This window comes from Zalophus californianus, chromosome 8, assembly GCF_009762305.2.
Source record: "Zalophus californianus isolate mZalCal1 chromosome 8, mZalCal1.pri.v2, whole genome shotgun sequence".
Lineage (NCBI taxonomy): Eukaryota > Metazoa > Chordata > Mammalia > Carnivora > Otariidae > Zalophus > Zalophus californianus.
In genome coordinates, this window is record NC_045602.1 from 21,790,043 (window position 1) to 21,811,873 (window position 21,831).

General features: G+C 47.3%; 1 protein-coding gene across 2 annotated transcripts in view; it reads right to left on the minus strand.

The window, feature by feature from the left end:
* Positions 1-245: 245 nt before the first annotated feature.
* CIB4 (calcium and integrin binding family member 4) overlaps positions 246-21,831 on the minus strand; it is a 47,374-nt gene continuing 25,788 nt past the window's right edge. Inside the window, exons 4-7 of one of the 2 annotated variants that reach the window (XM_027621910.2) lie at positions 13,171-13,312; positions 3,476-3,585; positions 2,531-2,619; positions 246-1,094 (exon numbers count right to left, since the gene is read on the minus strand). In XM_027621910.2, the coding sequence (XP_027477711.1) occupies positions 1,064-1,094; positions 2,531-2,619; positions 3,476-3,585; positions 13,171-13,312 (372 nt within the window). In that variant the 3' untranslated portion in view covers positions 246-1,063. Of the gene's footprint in view, positions 3,183-3,475; positions 3,586-13,170; positions 13,313-21,831 lie in introns of both variants that reach the window. The other variant, XM_027621911.2, reaches the window with a different exon arrangement.

Consider the following 21,831-nt stretch of genomic DNA (forward strand, 5'->3'; position numbering starts at 1 on the left):
GGGGAGTCTGGAGTGTCTGCTTTCACCAGGCTGCTGCTTCCTTCTTCCTGGGAAGCCTCCTGCCTGCTGGGGCAGGGGACAGGAAGTGGGGGACAGCCCCTCCATAGACAGGATCTGGGATGGGGACCTCAGGCCAGGTATGCATCCACATGACAGGGTTTCTCCAACATTCCAGCATCTCTTAGAGTTGATCAAGGGACTGCCATCAATCAATGGGAAATTTATTACCTCTTGAATGGGTGAGTCAGGACCTAAAGGCAAAGAGACCACTGCAGGTTCAAGTACATGTCACAGTGAGACAGCCCCTCCCCTGGGAGCCAGTGGTTAGACACCTTCTTAGAGGACAATGTAGACAAGAAAAACTGTGTGCCCATCAGAGAGGCATCTGTCAGCTCTCAGAGACCGTATAAGGGGCTTCTCCTGTGACCCAGACTCCTTGATTACCGGGGTGCCACAGGGTCCCTGTGGTGGCCAAGTTCATTCCAGGATTTGGCTGAAGAGCAAAGCAAATAAACCCCACTGCTGGTCCACACTGTTGCATCCTGGAGCCTGGGGGTGCCAAGTGGGTCCTAGATGCCTTCTCCCATGACAAGGACTGGGAAGCTGGCCACCAGCTAGAATGACCACTATATACATGTCTCTGTAGTTGGCAGTAGGAGATGCTGGGAGGTAGCTCCAGTGAAGGAAGGGAATGACGTGGATTTTCTGCGTAAACTTCATCCCATTTGGCCTGGTCCCTGCTGTGATGTGGGTTGGGATTTGAACCCTGTCCTCAAAAAGGCTGGTCATCCCAGCTAGCTTGCTGTCACCAGCAAACTTAAGCCCTGGAATGAGCGGTCCCTAATAAAAGGTACTTCTACGCGATCCTGTATTCAAAAGATGAACTGGTGGGGGATGGGAAAGGCTTTTGTTTTGCTTTATTGAATAAACAATAGTCTAGAACTGAGGTAGGACAGGGACAAAGTCATACTTCTGATCAGAGTCCCCCAGTGCCTGAAGGGGGTTGAATTCCAAGTTCCAGTAGTCCCCTTCGAGGCTGCCAGCTCAGGTATTTGTGGCCACATCAAAAGCCCCAGAAGTGAATCCGAAAGGAGCTAAGAGAAAGCATCCCATGAGCCACCCTGAGCTACAGCTCTAAAGTGCCCTCCACTTTCCAGGTTCATAGTGGTCCTGGAGGCCCCCTCTCGTCCCTCTCTCTGGGATGGTCGGTTTGCAGCTGTTGCAAACCCTCCCAAAGCCTTATGTTCCTTTTAGCATCACCAGAAAGTGAAGGGTGTCAGAACCTCGTGGTGCCAAAACCAATGGAAAGAAATGGGAGAGGTTCAAAGAAAAAGGCAAGGAGGACAAGATTCTGGCCTCAGTTATGTGCTGAGCTGTTCTGGAAGAAGAGGAATTACCTTAGTTGGGGTGGTTCCAAGTGTGGACAGTCTTTCGGAGGGTCTGCCCAGGCCTGGGCCCCATAGCAGCGGGGTTGGCCTGGAGAGCCCTCTCCTCCCACCACGTGACTGGATGAGGGGTGGACACCTGACCCGACTCAGGCCAATAGGATTCTCTGTCTGGGAATTTGGAGTCAGAGCTGAGAGATATTACTTAGGAGTGACCGACTGCTGCCGGGAGGCCATGAGTGGCCTCCTGTCTGACAAAGGAGAGATTTCTGGTTTGCATGTAGAGCTAAGTGCAGAGGAGCTGAGGAGAGAGGCAGAGACTCCAGGCACAGAGAAGAGAGAAAATACACCATCTTCGGTTCCTGACCAGGTATTCTCTGAGGTCTAGTTGTCTTTGTTCTTTTTCCGATTGGTTAGTTAAACCATCATGCGTGGCCATTCTTTGCTATCAAATTCACCTAGACTATAAGACCAAGGGCAGATGTATGCAAACAGATGCCAACTCCACCCAAGAAGGGCATTCTAACAGGGCTGTGCGATCATGAATGGGCTGCCTCCAGGGGTGGTGCTTTCCCCATAACTGGAAGGATCCAAACAAGATGGTTAAACATGGCCTGGGCAATATGGAGATGGCCAGTCATCTCAAGGGTGTCTGCACCAAGCTATGAGACCATTAATGACCCTTCTACCTGAAAAAAGGTTTGGAAATACCCCATGACCAGCATCTTCACACCCCCATGCAAATCCCCGACTCCTGGTGACCACAGGGGGCAGGGGAGCGGGACAGGCAGTGGCAAAGGCCACCTGCTGGTCAGTCCTAGAGCCCCCTGTGCCTGGGGGGAAGACGCCGGTGTGCCAGGCCACCTCTAGATGGGCAGCACCTGAAGTCAGGACCACCCACGTCATTTGCAGAGCCTGGAATATAATCTTGCCTTTGCTGGTTAAAACCCCACTCCTTCTTTCAAAAGGTTAGAAATGTAGGTTACTGAATTTCTCCAAAGCTCCAGGTTTGCTGACTCTGAAAGAATCGGCAAAGTACCCTGGAAACTCATGACCTCCTTGGGAAGATGAGGGGCTTCGTTGGCTCTTCCTGCCCACCCCCACTATGCTGGTCTCTCCCCCTCCCCCACTCCAGAGCACCTTACTTCATGAAGTCTGGAGACTTGGCCATAGCATGTTCAAACTCTGAGAAAGACAGCATGTTGTCATTGTCCAGATCCGACTCATTCAGGACCTGGCCAGGGGTGTAGGAGGAGCCAGAGAGCAGAGAGGAGCCCAGTATGAGAAAGTGAGACGGGGCCACAGGCGGAGGGTAAAATGTCTCACGCCAAGTGCTGCCATAGGCCAGGCTCTCTGCTAGGTGCTTAACATGCGTGTAAGTTCCCTGACCCCCTTGTGGGGGGGGGTGAGGCAGATGTTCTCCGCCCCACCCCGGCTACTCCCCACCCCAGACAAAGACATGGAGATACAGAGATAAGGTTATGTGCGCTGAGGTCTGTCTGGGACATGGGAAGAGTTCCCTTCGTGCCTCCAGCACAAACTTGGCAGTGAAAATGGGTGCAGAGGTGAATGGGGTGACATCCCCACCCATACCTATATCCGGTCACAGGCAGGGGCTCTGTACTGCAAGGGGCCCGGTCAGGTCTAGAAGGCAGTGATGACCTCTCATGGTTTTATCTTTGCTTCTAGTTTCAATCCAGACCACAAGCACTTGAAGGTTCCCATGGTCTTAGGACAAACAGATTCATGAGGCTGCCTTCATGTCCTGTCACACTTTGGACTGTCACTCTAGGACATCTGGGATAACATGGGAAAGGCGACGTGATGATGTGTCCATCTGCGGCTAAGCTGCTGTCGGGCCACCTGCCTACAGTGACCGCAGTGTGGGTGGGAGGGCCCCTTGGAGTGGGTGGCTTGGGCACCTGCTCTTGGGGACCCTGGAAGGAAGGACTTTGGAGGAAAGATGCAAACTTGGGTGATAGTTGCCTCCAGCATGTGCCCATCCCTCAGGGCACCCCACCCAGCCTGCCATCCAGGGGCTTTGGGGGATGGCCTGGACCAACCCAGCCTGTGTGGCCCTGGGCACACACGTGGTTCGTGAGGTCGGTCAGCAGGTCCTCGGATACGTCATCACTGTTGAGCAGTCGGAGGACAATCCTCTGCAGGTCCTCCTCGTCGATGAAGCCATTCTCGTTAAAATCTGCAAAGAGAAGGCAGAGTGTGAGAGGAAAGGGGGCCTTCCTCAGCCTCCCAGGAGTCCAGGGAGCCATGGCCCCACAGAACCCCACCGTCCCAGGCGGGCCTCGAGCCTGGCCCTCAGAGAGCCCTGGGCAGGCAAGCAGCAAAGGGGGTGGAGGGGGGCTGTAGACCCAGGAGGTGCTGAATAGCACGATAAACACAGCAATAGTCGTGAGCATTCACTGGGCGCATACTATCCGCTCAGACGTGTCCTGAGAGCTTCACCTGTTTTCAGTCACTGAATCTTCACAGTCTACCTTTTACGAGTCTCACTCTGCCAAAAGGACACTGAGGCACAGAGGTGTGAGATGTTGGCCCACGCTGCCTGTAAGTGGAAGGCGGGATTCAGACCCAGCTAAGCTGGTCCCCGAGCCTGCGTCACCCACCGTGCTACAAAAATCTCCACCTCAGAGCTCACAAGCCAGTAGATGGTTTGGCCGGGAGCTGGGGACACCTGGACTTGAGTCCTTGAGTCCTCCTTTTTGAGTTCAAAAATATGGTCATTCCTATGAAAATACTGTTACATTGTATGTCAACAACAACAAAATGTGGGCATTACACAAGCCCCCAACACCCTGGACGCCCCCCCCCCCGCCCCGGGTGTGTTTAACCCAGTTCCCTACAGAGGCGCCTTGGAAGGGTGTCCCTGGGCCTCTCAGTGCCTGCTGCAAGTCTTCTCTACAGGCCTGGAGCACTCCTACCCCCAGCCGTTGCCGAAGGCAGCCCCCGGCCTGGAGTGCCCTCCTCCTTTTCCTCCAAGCCCTGGGATACTCTGACTCACCCTGTACTTGCCCTCCCTTGCCTCCCTGTGAAGTGTCCCTGACATCCTCAGGCCCAGGATGGCTCCCTCCTCGAGCTCCAGCAGCTCCTAACACAGGACCTGTCCTCCCGGCATGAGCCTTGCTCTCCTCGGCACCAGTGGCCTAGGGCTGCCTTGTTTTCCTGTTGCAGCGCCTGCTTCTTGCCACCGCCTCACTCATTCGCACTCGGCAGACACGTGGGTGCCTGCTGGGTGCCCATCCCCAAGCCCGGCATCGGTGCACAGATGTACCAGATTGGTTCCTGCCTGCCTGGAGCTCCCAGTGTGGGGGTGCAGGGGAGACAGTTGGGCACCTGAGTAGCTTGGCTCCAGGGAGAGAAGAACAGGCATCCCTAGGGCTCCAAGGGTTTCCAAATGGGCAAGTTCATGTCTGATTGGGGTTGGGGGTGTGAATGAGGAAGACTTCTTGGAGGAAGAGGCATCAGAGAAGGATTAAGGGGTTTGGGCCTCCAGAGATGGCAACCGGAGGAGGTGCCAGGGTCACTAGGGACAGTGGTAGAGAAGGAAGAGCACCAGAGTGATCAGTCTGGGGTGAGGGGAACAGTAGCTTGGAGGTCTGGGAGAGTGGTCAGAGGTTAAGGGTAGAAGGCAGGCTGAACTCCATAGAGCCATGAATGCCTAGGGAGGCTACTCTGGGAGAATGTCCCTACCACCTCTGGGAACCCCAGCACAGCTCCTGCCTCTTCTGGAACCTCCAGTGTGGCCCCTACCTCCTCTGGGAACCCCAGCACAGCTCCTGAACCACTCATCAGCTATGCAGTAAGTAGGGGCAGTAAGCTTAGGCAGGTACAATGCCACCATGACAAACAGATGTGCCAGGCAATGATCTAAGTGCTTTCTCTTCTACTGCATTTAGTCCTCATAACACCGATGAAGACAGTGAGGCACACTGAGATTAAACAACCATACTCGCTTCTTTAGTCTCAGTTCAGCCTCTTGCCTTTTAAACATCTATGTCTAGCCTGGGCTTCTCCTGAACTCCAGGCGCATCCACAGGCTGGTGGATCCATCCACAGGCCTTCTTGTCCTCTCCACTTGGAGGTCTGATAGGTCCCTCAAGTTCAACTGGTCCAAACCCAAACTCTTGGCATGCCCCCCTCCTCCCTGGCCCCAAACCTGCTGCACTCAGCTGTGCCCTTCTTGGCAAATGGGCAATGGCCAATAAGCTTGGAGTCATCCTTGACCGTGTCCTTGCCTTGCTCCGCATGGCTAAGGTGTCAGCAGGCCCTCCCAGCTCCACCTTGGAGAGACAGTGGACCCAGCCTTATGACCTCTCCGCGGCACTGCCCCCACCATGGCCCAGCCAGCATCACCGCTCTCCAGGGTTACCCTAGCGGCCTCCTAACCAGTGTGCTTACTCTCCGTCTGCCCCCTCAGTCTGTTCTCCCTCAGCAGCCTGCGGATCCTACCACATTCCGCCCCTCAGCACCACTTCTCACAGCCTCCATCTCAGCCAGAGGAAAGCCCAGGTCCCGACCGTGTTCCCCAAAGTCTGCCCTGACCTTACTCTGCCTCCTTGCATTTTCCCCATCAGGTCAGGCTCGATCCTGCCTCAGGGCTTTGCACTGTGATTTCCCCTCCCTGGAACACTCACCCAGAGATCCTTAGGGTCTTCACTTAAATGCCAGCTTCTCACCAGAACCTGCCTAAAATTGCACTTCCTGTCCCATTCCCTGCTTTATTTTTCTCCCAGTGCCCCATACTACCTGACACACTGTTATGTTTCACTCATTAGCTCCTTTGTTTCTCTCCACTAGAATATAAATTCCTCGAGGGCAGAAAGTTTTGTGTTTTTGGTCACTCTTGTATCCCCAGCTCCTAGAACAGTGCCTGGAACAGAGTAAGCACTCACTGAATATTTGTTGAGTAAGTGAACACATGAACTATCTGAAGTCACACGTTGATAAATGATGGAGACGGTAGTAAACCCAGGCACTACAACTTTGTGGGAAGTCTGTGCTCTGAATCACTCATAACTGCTCTTATTGTAATGAAGCACCCAATTTTTAGCTGGGTGTAGGACCATCTAAACTTAACACTGTATTTCCCAGCCTCCCTTGCTGCTTGATGTGGCCCCACGTTTGAGTTCTGGCCAGTGAGATGCAAGCAAAAGAGGCACAGGCAACTTCTCGGAATGTCTTTAAAGAGAAGGCTATACCTTCTTTGTGACACTGAGGCAACCTTGGGAACAGAGGATAAAGTGACACCATGGAGGAACCTACGTCCCGGACCTTGCAGAACCACCGGGACAACTGCCTCTGGGATTCTACACATTAGAGAAATAACATGTAGCTGCCAGAGATCTTGGAAGGTATCTTGTGTAAACCACTTGGGGGTCCCTGTCATTTGCCACCAAATTTAACCCTAACTAATGCATGACCTGAGCCTCTGTTTCCTCATCCATAAACAGATTAACAGTACCTCCACAGATTTGCTGTGAAAATTAAATAAGGAAATGCATGGAAGTCTTCTGGCATGGGGTTTGGAATATAGAAGATGCTCATTAGGTAGAGTAGAGGCTCAATTTTATGTCATTTGAGGATGTTAAATACTGAAAATGCTAACCCTGGAAACTGTAATCTCTCGCTTTGAAGAACGAAAGCTAGAGCTATATTGGTCCTGGAATGGAGGAGCAAGTGTGCTGATGTCACAGGATCCTTCAGGGGTAGAGCTCAGACTTTTGGCTCTGTTCCCCTGGACAGGATATGGATATGAAAGGACACTCACTACCCCAGTCCCTAAGCAGATGTCTCTCCCCTGGCCAACTGTTTATCGGCCCCAGGTCCTGAAGGTCAAGTCCTGAGACGTTCACCCGGGCTCTCCCGCGCAGCTCTGCTAGCACACATCGTGAGTGAGGGCTGGGAGCAGGTGGAGGGGCCGAGGGACTGGCACTGGAGGGAGGGGGCAGCGGCAGTGACATTGCACCGCTGGTAAGAAGCTCCGCAGCCTCTCCCAGAGACCCCGCCGTGTCCCCAGGCGTCCCACTGGCCCAGCTCCCATATGCAGAGACGCAGCAAAGTGACATGGCTCTGGTCCCAGGCCATCAGAAAACAGAATAATTTGCTGGAGTAGAATGTAGTCCTGGACAGTTCCCCTCCTTTGGGGGTGCAAGGACGGAGCCGACTGGGAAAGGGGTGGGGGCTGGGAGCTCTGGGCGGCTGGCCAGCCCCTGCAGCCTCAGCAGCCTCAGACCTGTAGCCGGGGCCATTCTGAGAATGGGGGTGGGCCTACCTCTTGCCGTTTCCCGACAACAGGAAGTTTAGAGAGAGCTTGGAGAATCGGGGCTCAGCCTTCAGGTCCCCCCAGAACACTCTCGCCATCACCACCCCAACCTCCCTGTCCTGCTACGCCTTGCAATTTCTGAAGTCCTTTTACAGAAATCAGCCCACGTTGGTTGCGTGGGGAAGGGCACGCCTTCACCATCATTCGCAGGAGAACCGAGGCTGCCTCCCTTGCTTCTGCCAGCCCTCTGTCCTGGGTCAGGTCTTGGGGTGGTGTGGCAAGCTCTCCTGCTGGTGCTCTGGCACCTGCCTGAAGATCATTCACATCTGGTGGCAGCCCTGCCGATGGGAGCCGGAAGGCAGGGCTGGGGTGTTGGTCTCTGACAGGTGAAAGTCCTCACAGAGAGGGTGGGGGCTCGATCCATTGGAGGCCAGGAACATCCCTCAAAGCAGAAACGGGAGCCCAGCAGGTACAACCCAGGTGCTGGATTCTTGACGGAGACCGATCCCCCCTTCCTTCCTACGAACAGCAGTGCAATTCCTGTCCAGGGTGACGCCATATTCAGTTTAAAATACCCAGGTGTCCAGTCTCCGTGGCAGCTATCTGTGGTCACGTGACATGGTTCTGGACAAGGCAGTCCAAAGCTGCTGGGTGGGGCGTCCAGGAAAGCTTGTTACAGAAGAGTCAACTTCATCTGTGCCTTCAAATGTTCATTTGGTTCTTATCCCTTCTCCCATCCTTTTTTCTTCCTGCCTGGAATGAAGATGAGAAGCCTGTATAGGCACAGACACCATCTTGTGATGATGAGAACAACAGTCCCATACTAAAGATGGCAGATTAGGGGGGCTGGAAGGAGCCAGGCGTCGCCTACTTCCCCCTGGCTCTGGACAGCCTAATTCCAGGCTTTTTTTTTTTTTTTTTAAACATGGACATTTACATATAACTGAATGCAAGCCAAACTGGTAGAGTAGCTCCAAAACTCTGCTGCACTTGAGAATCACCCAGGGAGCTTTGAAAAAGCCCACCAACCAGGGCACACCTTACGTCAGATCTGTGCAGCTGGGGCCCAAGCAGCTGTGGGTCTTGAGTCCCCAGATGACTGCAGTGTGCAGTCACGTTTGAGAACCAATGGGTTAGAGCAGTGTCTCCTAAACTTTAAGATGTGGAGGACCGAGCTGGGGGTCTTGTTAACATGTGGACTCTGATGCTGCAGGTGTGTGGCAGGGCTGGGGGGCCGGGGAGTCTGCATTCCTAATGGGCTTCCTGCCAATGTCGCTGCTGGTGCATGGGCCACTTGTGGAGGACCAAGGCATTAGGGCATCGAGTTAAGTCTCTGGACTTTGGCTAAGAAGGCTCACCAGGGCCATTACCACCTTCTCCTTTTCCTTTTTCTTCTTCCTCTTCTGCCTTCATTGCTACCCTTCCCACCTCAATGTACTGAGCACCTCCCACGCGCCAAGCACCGGGCTCAGAGATTCACGTGTCCCATCTCTAATCCTGCTGACAGCTCCGTAAGGCAACAAATCTTCTGAACCCAAAGAGAATTCAGATTTGTCTGGGTATATCTGATGAAGCCTTGGAGTTTATGAGTCCCCAGGCATCTATTTGCACAGCTGATTTGCATGAAGGCTTTGCGCTTTCTGTTTTTGTGCCGGAGCTCAAGGAGGAAGGAAACCCGTCAAGGGGGCCTGGAGAGAGGGGCTGGAGGAGGACACAGGGACAGCGTGGGGGACAGGTGGCATCTGGTCCTGATCTGACCTGAGGCGCTCAGTCTGACCTCTGGGGAGTGAGGGCATTCTTCCCATTTCTCAGCTGAGCACAGTTTAGCTCCTGTGCCTTGAAGCCTGAAGAGAACCTGCTGTTCTTGTAGCTCCCTGAAGGTTTGGGTGTTTTTGTTTGTTTAGCTCTGGAAACCATGGAAAGACAGCTGAGGCAGACATCTTTGGGCACATCTGCTCAGCCCACACTTTACCATCTCTGAGAAGTGTCCCCACCCCCAGCAGTGGGCCTCGGGAGCTGTGTTTGTTATGTGACTCTGCATCTTCTGGGCTGCGGTTGGTTGGACAAGGCTGTTTACCCAGCCCGGGCGTAGCAAGATCATGCATTTGGCTGAGCCATCAGTCTCTCCTGAGAAAATGGGGGACTAGGGTGTTCATCTTTGGCCTATAGGCACAGAAGCATAAAAGTCTGCAGGAAGAGCAAATGCACAGAGAGAAGTGGAGATGAGAGACCAGGCAGCCAGCGAGAGAAAAGAAGACAGCAGCTGCCTCACTTCCTGACCACTTGCCAGTTGCGTCCTTGGGAGGCTGCTTCAGTTCTCCCACGGGTTCCATGCTGCTTATGATGGACAAACTCTAGAGCCCTCCGCCCCCGCCATGACGGGCCCCTCTTGGTGTTTATGTGTATATAATCTCCATGTCCCCTTCCTGTGGAAGGGAACTGCGACTTGTATCTCACCAGCGGAATTTGGCAACAGTGATGGGATGTTACTTCCGTGATTACAACGTTATATAAGACTCTATCTTACCAGCATACGCACTCAAGAGACTCTCTCTAGCTGTCTTTGAAGAAGCAAGTGGCTATATCAGGGGAGGCCCATGTGGCAAGGAGTGCAGACCAGCCTCTGGAAACTGAGGGCAGCCTCCAGCGGATAGCCAGTGGGAAGCCAGGGCTCTAAGCTCCATAGACACAAGGAAATGCACTTGCCAACAACCAGAGTGAGCTTATAAGTGGGTTCCTCCCCGGTCACAGGCAGCCCAGACAGAGCCTTGACTACAGCCCTGTGAAATCCTAGGAGAGGACACAAATAAGCCATGCCAGACTCCTAGCCCACGGAAACTGTGAGATTTTAAATGTGTCATCTACAGCCACTAGGTTTGTGGTAATTTATCACACAGCAAAGGGAAACGAATATACTGCTGTTCTCATCTGTTGCCTTTTACACAGGTAGGTCCCTGTTACTTGCCACCTGAAGACTCTTGGCTAAGATGAGAGCACTCAGCCTGGGCCAGCACTCTGCATCAGGAAAAGCTGCCCATTCAGAAGAGTACTGACTGGAGGCAGAAGCGGCTCGGGACAGCACAGCAAGTGCTCTGCGGCATGAGTCCCGACAGAGAGGGGCAGCAGCTAGTGGGCTAGAACTCCCTGGGGATCCCCAGAAGTACTTGGGGTAAGGAAGAAGGATGACTAATGAACAGGTGGGGACCACTAAGCCAATTGAATTTGGGTATGTGATTTCATTTGTACTTAACTCTGCTTAAAGTTCACTGTAAATGTATGTCTTGTATCAAACTTAGGACATGTGGGGCCATTACTTCTTCAAATATCTTTTCTTCCCCATTAACTCTTTTCCTTCTGTTCTTTAGATTAGATTCTTTATATTGAACTATCTTCGGAGTCAGGTTTTTGACTCTTTCCTCTGTCATCTCCATTCTCCTGTTAAGCCCATCCAGGGAATTTTTATTTTAGATATTTTATTTTTCACTTTTTATTTTCATTTGATTCTTCCTTATGGTTTCTATTTCTCTGCTGAGAATTCCTCCTATTTCTTCCATTATGAATTTCTTTTACCTCACTGGCCAAGGTTTAGTAGCTGTTTTAAGAGACTTATCAGCTAATTCCAACATCTGGGTCATGTCAGAGTCAGGCTCCATTCTTGAGAATATGTCAATTTTATATTTTTAATTGTCTAGTGAATAATTTTGGATTGTAGCTCAGACATTTCTGGTTTTTTTTAAATTTTTGTATTTTGTATAACTTTGGATTGTATCTTAGACATTATAAATGATTTATTGTCTGGATTCTGTTATATTCCTCTAAAGAGTGCTGGTTTTTTTTTTTTTTTATTCTATCAGGCAATTGATAGGACTTAAAGTGCAAACCTTGTCACAGAGGGACCTTGTTCAAATGCGGTGGCCACTCAAATCTCAGTTCTGTTATCCTTACCTGAGCTGCTTTGAGTCTGCCCTTGTATATATGGTTTAGAGGTCAGAAAGAGATCTGTTCATACACAGATGTTGGGCTCCTTTGTCTGGCTTTCTTTCATGGACTTTCCCTTCTTTTCACTTTTCAGGGGAAAATTGCCCCAAACCCTCTGATTCTTCAAGTCAGAAAGAGTTCAAAGTTTCTATCAGTCCTGTATGATGCCCCTCACTGAAAGCCACCTTTAGGCTAAAAAAGTTTATAAAAAGGGGAGGGGACCATCCAGTACCATTTCTTTCTTTTAAATGTCAACTCTCTGCTTCTGGTACCATTCTAGTGCCTGCATATATATATATATATATAATTCTATTTATTTATTGGAGAGAGAAAGAACGAGTGGGGGAGGGACAGAGGGAGAGGGAGAAGCAGACTCCCTGCTGAGCAGGGAACCTGACTCAGGACTCAATTCCAGGACCCTGGAATCATGACCCAAGCTGAAGGAAGCTGAAACTGACTGAGCCACCCAGGCACCTCTGTGTGTGTGTGTGTGTGTGTGTGTGTGTGTGTGTGTGTGTGTGTGTATTTGAGTTTGTAGTTGCTATCTGTGGAAGTGACAGTATGATAAGAGCTTACTCAGCTATTCTCAGCAGGGGGATCTGATTTCATTTGCGTTTACTGGATACTAAGCTTGAGGACGTAGGGCTTACAAAAATATCATTAAGTCCTTTTTACAGTTGAGAAAACTGAGCCCTCACGGGTCCATCAGGCTTAAATCTTCTCCACTCCATTTTATCCAAATCCATTTGGGCAAGGCAAGAATAAGATGGTGTCCACTGTGTGGAGACAGGGAGGACCTGGTTGGAAGGGAAAGCATATGAAATATCAAACTATGCAAGCCTGAATGTACAAGTCCTTTGGGGCCAAGAAATAGTTACAATGAGCTTGAAGCCTTGTACATGGCCTGTTTGAAAACTTCCCAAGATTTCTTTGTTTCTTTCCTTTTAATTTCTTTTGAGAATTCCAGGCATGTAAGCTGTGCTAAGGGAACATGAGCCTGCTGAAGAGCAGAACTTTTGCAGTATCTTATGGCTAATCCAGACAAAACCAGAGATCAAAAAATGTCATAGGACCTCAGAGATGATCTCTCTCAAACACCTCATTTTAAAGATGATGAAACTGAGGCCCAGAAAGATGAAATGATTTGTCCAAGATTTCTCAGCCATTTTGTGGCTGGGCTAGTTCTGGTGTTCAAATTTCTGAATTCCTACAAAACAAGCATATCTCCTTCATACCCATATGTAGTCCTCACCCATATGTTGTGCCTACACTGCTACCACAAAATACAACACCCATGGCTCCATTTGCCTCCAATGGCATGAAGGGAGGGCATCTATCCATTGAAGTAGTTGTTCACCACCATTTTTTTTTTAATCTATAGAATTCAAGAAACATGCTAATACCCATAAACACCCAAGTGAATCCCAAGGAACATCATCCCACCAGTGAATTGAAGTTGATGGATTCTAGGTTGCTATTTACTCTATGGCACTGACCCCCACCCACCACCACCACTTAGTCACCCACCATAGATGCGAAAGGCATACTCGATCTTCAGGCTGGGGCAGGCCTGCTCACTGAACACAGATGCCATGCCCAGCACATCCTCAAAGGAGAACACATCGTTGTGGGAGAACACTTTGCAGATTCGGTCTCTGAAAGGGTTGACCTGTGGGAGAGGAGGAGTGGGGAGGCCTATCAATGTCAGGTTCATGCCTCCCCGGCCCTCACCTATCTATCAGAAGCATGGCAAATTCCTCCCTGGCATCCTCCTCTGCTTTCTACCAGTACTTCTTTCCTCCAGTTCCTCAGGGGCCCAGCCCTGCCTGTTCTAAACTCTTCCTTGCCTGCTGGCAGGCCTTACCAGATCCCAACTTTGCTGTAGTATTCTAGAATGACCCCCATCTCTCCCCTCAACCAACCCAAATTCTTTTTCCTTAGATGCACCTCAGCTAAGAAAGCTATTTGATTCTGTGAGTTCACATAGCAGATCTGAATGGCCAATCTGCCCAATTTTTAATTAGGTGAAACAAATCTCTGATTGGTTTTTCTAGTCCCCCTTTCACTGACTTTCACTGACAAGGTACCTTTTCAAGTCCCCAAGCTTCATGCAAAAGGATTAGTTCCTCTGCTTCAAGTACCCAGTGTGCCTATTACCTCCCTCAAGGGCATTTGAGCCCCAGCTCCACCACCCCGCCACTGCCTCTAGGGGCCTGTACCCTTGTCTAACACTCCTTAGGGTTTTCTTAGCAACAGCCAATGCTTAGCCCTCTAGTTTTGATCTCTCCATTTATGGCACATGAAAATTTCTTCTTCACTTCTTTTGAACTAAGCTACATATTAACATCCATGATTTAGTTTTATTTGGTGCTCCTATGTATTTGAGGTGGGAGAGAGAACAGTCTGTGTCACCTCAGGTGGCCATGTAACCTCTCAAGCTTTAGTGAACAAACAAGGTACCGAAGGTCCTTGTTAAGAAAATGAAGTGTGAGCTCCCACTCTCAGAGGTCCTGTTTTAGAAGGTCTGGGGTGTAGCCCAGCATCATGGATGAATTGTGTCTGTCCCCCAGATTTGTATGTTGAAGTCTTAACCCCTGTACTTCAGAATGTCACCTCATTTGGAAACAGGGTCTTCTAGATATAATTAGTTAAGATGAGGGCATATGAAGTAGGGTGGGTCTCTAATCCAATATGATTTGTGTCCTTATTTTTTTTTTTAAAAGATTTTACTTATTTGACAGAGAGCGAGAGAGGGAACACAAGCAGGGGGAGTGGGAGAGGGAGAAGCAGGCTTCCCGTGGAGCAGGGAGCCTGATGTGGGGCTTGATCCCAGGACCCTGGGATCATGACCTGAGCCGAAGGCAGACGCTTAACAACTGAGCCAGCCAGGTGCCCCTTGTATCCTTATTAAAAGGGGAAATTTGGACACAGAGACATGCGCTCGAGGAGAACACCCTGTGCAGATGAAGGCAGAGATCGGCGTGAGGTATCTACAAGCCAAGGAATGATGGCCGGCACGCTGCCGAAAGTTAGGAAAGAGGCAGGGAACAGATTCTTCCTCGCAGCCCTCTGAAGAAACCAACCCTGCAGACACCTTGGTCTCAGTTTGCTAGGCTCTAGAACTATGAGACAATAAATTTCTGTTGTTTAAGCCTCATAATTGTGGTACTTTGTCACACCAGCCTTAGCAAACTAATACACCTAGAAATCGACGTTGTAAATAAGGTCCCTAGGTGACAGGGTTAGTGTCACATGTATATACATATGTATGGTCCAGGAGTGGTCAGGGGTTAGGAGAATCCAGACTGCCTTGCTAGAACCTACAAACAAGCTTCTGCAGTGTCTGCCCCTCCCCACCCCCACATCCACACCGCTGCTGCCTGGAAAGCTTACAGTGATGGCCTCAGACGAATGCTGATAAGGGCTATCTCCTGACCTGTATTCCAGGTCACGTGTGTCTAGCTAAGTGGCTTCACAAATTACTTTGCCGAATTTTAACTCAATTAACTCTCGCAAATGGTGGCTTAACAAGATTCCCGCAAAGAAACTACAATAGAAGATAATGCTTGTAATGCAAGTGCCGGTGATCAACCAGAAAATGTCAGGGCCAGAAACTCTGCCTTTTAAAATACAAGTTCTTCTCTATTTGGTAGTAGAAACGGTGAGAATCTAGTCAGACATAACTGAAGTCCCGGCTTCAATTCTCATTTCCTATGGTCAGACAGGGGCAAGGCAGACCAGCAAGCAGTGAGCTTAAGCATATATCCAACCAGGGAATGAGATACCAATCTTCCCTTCCCTGGGCCCCCACCCCCCTCCACTCTTGGCCTTGCCGGGAGTGATGGGGAGAGGGGATGGTTGCTAGGAAGCCAATCCACTCTCTCTTAGGCCCATGTCACGTGACTCTGTTATCTATACACACACAGACACACACAGACACACACACACACACACACACCCCTTGTCTTCTAGAGACTGGGAAGAAGGCAGTTGGTGTGGAAGCTGGTGGTAACAAGAATAGTGCATAGAACAAAATGTAGTGACCACAGATACTGTTGGAAGATGTGGGGGAAATAAACATTAGAACAAATTTCACGCTGTGGAAAGTCTGCTAAATAGTTGAAGAAAAGTACAGATGTTTCTCACATGGTTTTCCTAGATTCTGTTTCAATAATAAAATACATGAAGAACCACATTTCTGAGAGCAACTAATGGAAAGAGGCGATATTGACTGAACAGTACATTACTTCTTTAATGAAGACACCAGTTATGGGAGAAACTGTCTGGGTGTAACCACCGATGGAGTGGCTGCTCCATGATGAAAAGGATTCTGGGTAAGGGTGCAGGGATGGCCACACCTGTGAAACCAATGCCCCACAAAACTACCTGCAGGCTACCATAGTCAAAAGGTTAAGTCCAGAAGTACACAAAGTGGTACAGGATGCATTGGTGTGGGTAGTTTTTGTTTTTTTTTTTAAAGAGCTTAAAGCATAGTAAAACATAGACAATGGTTTGTAATCAGAAGGGAAGTGATTTTGAAAATCTTTCAAGCCACGTAGAGATTTGCTGGTTATCTCTTGGCAGAGGACTTAAAAGAGCCATCAAACTTTAAGAGGAATTATATGTGTTTCTTGTACAAAAAGACAAACGTTCCAAATTTGCTGAGCATTTTATGATGACAAGTGACTGTTGGCAGATATCCACTGAAAAATGAACTCGAATTCTTCTGACTCTTCGAGGTAGAGGTGACTCATTTCAGCAATGAGGGAGAAAAGCACTTGCTTTTCCAAAGAACTCCTGCTTTGGAGAGAATATTTTGAACATCAGATTTTTGTTGTTGAAAACATGTGGAGTCACCTAAAATAATGCTTCTATCTGCATATTTGAAAATATTAGGAACAGATTTTGCTAATCTGTTTGAAAATCATCCAAATGGAGAGTGTCAGTGGATTTTGAGTCCATTTGTTTAAAATATAAAAATGCAGTGTTTTTCCAATTAGCTTGTAAGAGCCACTGAGTGACATAAGGGCAGATGGACATCTACAAGCTTCATTTCGATAAAAAGCCTTTAATTGGTGGAGGGGATTGAAAATGAGTGCCATAATTTGACACATGCAGCCAATGATACATTTCTTCTCTTTTGACCAGCTATGACAGCTACTAAAAATAGACTCAACTAGAACCAGACCCCTGAATGGCCCGATCTCAAAGTGTTAAAGCAAGATGTTAAAAGAATAATGAAGCACATCCAACCACATGGCTTTCCCTTACACTATTGTTATTAATTACAATGGTGAAAGGAGGAAATTTTGTTCTATAAATGAAAGGAGAATCTATTTTTAAGGTATTTTATGTGTATTTGGTTTATATAATATTTAGCTTTAAAATGTTTTATTTTGCATATTTATATCATAACATACAGGTATTGTAGTAAAGGGACCGAGTTTGAATATACACATATTATGGGGGCATGCTCCCCACTTTTTTATTGCTGGGGAGGCATGATCAAAGATAGCTGGTGCTCTCTGATCTAGACTAACCCCTCTTATATCAGGGATGTGGAAAAGGGGCCTCGGAGTGGGGGTTGGGGAGAGTGATTGCCCAAGGTCACTCAGTCTAGGACCCAGGTCTCCTGAGTCTGCCCGGCACCATTTCCACTACGGTCCCTTGCGGCAAATAAACATAAAAGAAAAGGTGGTGATGGAGGCAGAACATGTGACCATCAAATGTAGAAAACCTTGGAACTGGAACCTCTTAAAAGGCTTATTTCAATTAAAAAAAATTTTTTTTTGTTTTGGCACAAAGTGCCAAAATGGGGGCTAGCTTGAAGTCAAAGCCATGGCCCCTGTGTGTGAGAACTCCATCCACCTCCAGCCTTCTGGTGGGTAGCGGCCGTGCTGACTGGGAGCAGCCCTGGAGGGGACAGTTCGAGCAAACACTTTGGGCCGGAGAAGCCGAGAGAAGGTGGAGGCAGCAGGAAGCCCGCAGGCTTGGGAATGGTGGAGGGGCCAGAGTGAGGAATGGGGGATGCTGTTCCTGAGAAGGTGGCAGGGCAGATGACACACAGGGCCTGGGGTCACCAGGGCCTGGAGGCCAAGGGGCGGCTAGTACAGTTCTCTGTGAGGCCTAGTGGACACCTGCCAGGAGGGTGTCCCTGGCCCGTCTCTGTTCCAGCAATGGCAGATTCCCCCTCTCCCAGTTTCGCTGCCTCATCTCTTCCTGGAGGGAGATCCCAGGGCACAGACTTCCCCTGCGGCGAGGTGTCCTTAACACACACGCAGCTCTGTGCAAAGCAATGCTGCCAGGGCCTGCAAGGATAGTTTTGAAGGGCCCGGGAGAGGTTTCCTCCAACCGTCCCTCTCCCTGATCTCCACCCTGAGCTAAACGCCAGCTTAGCTGGTGTCCTTGGGTCCAGACCAGCCACTGGCAGACAGAACAGCTGGGAAGAGGCAGGAGAGGGAGCAAGGCTCATGAGTGATCACAGTTCCAGTTTACTGTGTTCCAGATTTGTGTTGCTATTACTTTAACAATCTGAAATCTGAACCAATAAATTTTGGGACCTATCCAGAGAGTTATAGTCTGCATTAACTTTCACACTCATTTAGAAGCCTTCAATCCTCCAGAAGAGGAAGAAGATGACAATTGACGAAGCAACGCTTCCATTTCAAGAATAACACGCACCCCAGTGTGAAGGAGTTCTGAACAAGGGAATATAAACATGTCAGTATAGAAATTTATACAGGTAACTCAGTAGTGCAATCTCCATCTATGTATGACAAAACAAAAGAAGATGAAAATAAACCCCAAATGCTGGGGATTTTTTTTTTTTTTTTGGAAACAGAAACTACAGTTTGTTGACAATGAAAAGATTGCAGTCCCTGCCAAAAAACTAACATTTTTTTAAAAGATCTTTTCAAAGTTATTGAACAAGAGATTTGATTTGAAGATGAAAGTCAGAGGGAAAATATTTGGACTTAGCTTAAAAATATCTCCTCACCATTTCTCCAACTAGCGCATAGTCAAAAGGAGCTCTTTACAGTTGCTGGAAAAAATTCACATAAAAATACGCTAGTGACTCAACAGTGACATCACCAATGAAGTTTGATTTTTAAGATCTTGTTTTTTAAAAAGGATCAAACAGCATTATTTCATTTAAAACTTCTCATTGCTAATTAAACTGTCTTAATTTTTAGCATTTGTTGGTTTTGAATAATGCTTCATTTGTTCATTTTGTCTGCTACCAACTCTTGCCAAAAGTATACGATTAATGTTTGTATTTTAAAAATTTTAAACAGATGTAAAGCATCTGTCAAGGAAAGGAATAGATGGAGGTGTCTGCTGGGAGGGGTATATAAGAGGCCAGTCCTTTCTGGGTCTTGAATGGAGGCCTGAGGTTACTGACACAGACTCTTACTGAGCAAAGTGCTGCCCAAAAGACTTCTCATTGTTGTGCAAGATTGGGTGAGCAGACCCCATATCCTGGGAGAAGGGTGTAACAAATCGTTTGTGTTTTAGTGCCTTTAAAAACTTCCCCCAGATATACCATATTTATCGATTAGAAGGTTCAATTTAATTAAGATGTTGATTCTTCCCAAATTGATCTGCAGAGTTAATACAATTCTAGTTAAAGTCTTCCAGCTGATGTTTTTGCAGAAATTAACAAGATGATTCTAAACTTTATATGGAAATTGGAAATACAAAGGGCCAAGAACAGCCAAAACAATTTTAAAGAAGAGGAACAAGGCAGAAGCACTTATACTAGATATCAAGATCTTGCTACAGCTTTAGTAATTGATACTGGTGCAAGGAGAGACAGATCAATGGCCAGAATAAAAATTCGGAAACAGACCCACGCATAGATGACTACTTGATTTATAACAAATATCACATTGCAACAGAGTGAGGGAAAGGAAGGTCTTTTCAATAAGTCGTGTTGGATTGATTCCTACCTCACACCATACATAAAAATAAATTCCAGACTGATCATAGATCTAACATGGAAAGCCAATAGTAAAACTTGTAGACAAAAACATAGGAGAACATCTTCATGATCTTGAGGCAAAAATTCTTTAACAATATACAAAAAACATTGATCATTAAGGGGAAAAATCCATAAATTGGAGTATATTAAAAATAAGGATTTATCTTGTTCAAAAGACATCATTAAGAAAGTGAAAAGGCAAGCCACCACAGTCAGTATGTATTTCAACAGGTGAATGGATAAACAAACCCTGGTATATCCATATACCAGAATACTTCTCAGCAATAAATAGGAACAAAGTATTGATTTCATGCAACAGTGTGGATAATTCTTAGATGTGTTTTGCTGAGCAAAAGAAGTCAGATCCAAAAGAATACATATTATATGAGGCCATTTGTATGACATTCTGGAAAATGCAAAACTATAGGGATGGAGAACAGGTGGTTGTCAGTGGTTGGGGGAGGAGAAGAAATTAACTACAAAAGAGACTCACAAAGAAATTTTTAGGGTGATGGAACTGCTCTGTATGGTGGTACTGTGGTGGTGGATCCACCCTTCTATGCATTTGTTTAAACCCATAGAGCCATACTCCACAATGAGTGAAGTTTACAGAATGCAAATAAAAAATTTAAAAAGTTTTAAAGACCCAGATGCTAGTAAACCTAGGATGAAATGGGGACCATGACAAATAAAAGTAACTGTATTTCAAATGTATGACAAAACCTCACTGGAAGGAATTAGGAAATAACTTTCGGGAATGGTGGTTTGACTGGGTACATAGTCTAAAGACAAAAAGAGTCATAAACCAACACTGTGCCTTACCTAGCAAATTTGTTTCTCCCAGGTGTGTGTGTGTGTGTGTGTGTTGGCAATTCTGAAACTACGTGGATACTGGAGTTGAACGAATAGATAAATAAATAACAGATAATAGGAACCAAGTTTCTCATTGTCACAAGATGTTACAAATAAGCAAGAGGGGAAGTCTAGATGTGATATATACAAAAATAAATACTGGTGTGTAGTATATATAAGTTACTATACATACATATATTTTCTAGCTCTAGCCACTAAGTAACTTTACAGTGGAGAAATCCAGAAACACCACCTTAATTAAGTGACCAAGGTTAACATCACCAGTAATAGGTCATGTCAATATCATGTATTCCCTGATAGGATGTGATGAGAAGGGCACTTCACCTCTGTGGTTATTTGTTGCACAAATCCATAACCCCAGTCTAATCAAGAAAACACATCTGACAGACCCAAATTGAGGGAGTTTCTACAAGAATACCTGGCCAGTGCTGTCCAAAATATCATGAAAGACAAAACTGAGAAACTGTCACAGACTGGGGAGACTAAAGGTAACATGGGGAGCCTGGAGTGGCTACTGGAACAGATAAAGGACATAAATGAGAAAACTGGTGAAATCCAAATAAAGTTTGTCATACAGTTTGTGATGTCCCACCAATTTTAATTTATTATCAGTTTTGTTAAGTGTACCATGGTTATGTAATAAAGATATACAGTACTTGCCTTGATAAATCTTCAAAGCAAACCTTGAAAAGATTGAACTCATTTCAATGAACAAAACTTCATCCAAGAACAAAACTCAGTAACATTTAAATGAATACAACAAAATTAAGCATCTAACGATATAAAATTTACAATATTCAGCATCCAATTAAAAGTTAGCAGTCCTGCAAAAAAGTAGGAAAATAAGACCCACAACCTGTAGAAAAAACAACTAATAAAAAAAAAAACCAGATCCGGAAATGATACTGACAGAATAAGCAGGCATAAACATTAAGACAATGATAAATATGTTCTAGACATAATAACAGACATAAGACAAAATAACATGTTCTAGACAAAATAATATGTTCTAGAAGGTGGAGGAAAGCAAGATGAGGAAAACTATATACCCATCAATTCAAGAAGCTCAACAAAACCCACGCAGAAGAAACTTGAAGCAAACCACACCATGGCACAGCATAATCAGATCGCTAAAAACCAGTGATAAAGGGGAAAATATTTTTGGGGTGGGGTGGGGTGGAACACATACGTATAGAGGAACAGAGATAAAAATGAAATTAAGCAAACCAAAAGATACAGAGCAATATCTTTAACTCTGAGAGAAAGGGGAAAAAAGGCTCTCATCTTATTATTCTATACCCAGCAAAAATATCCTTCAAACCTAAAGACAAAAG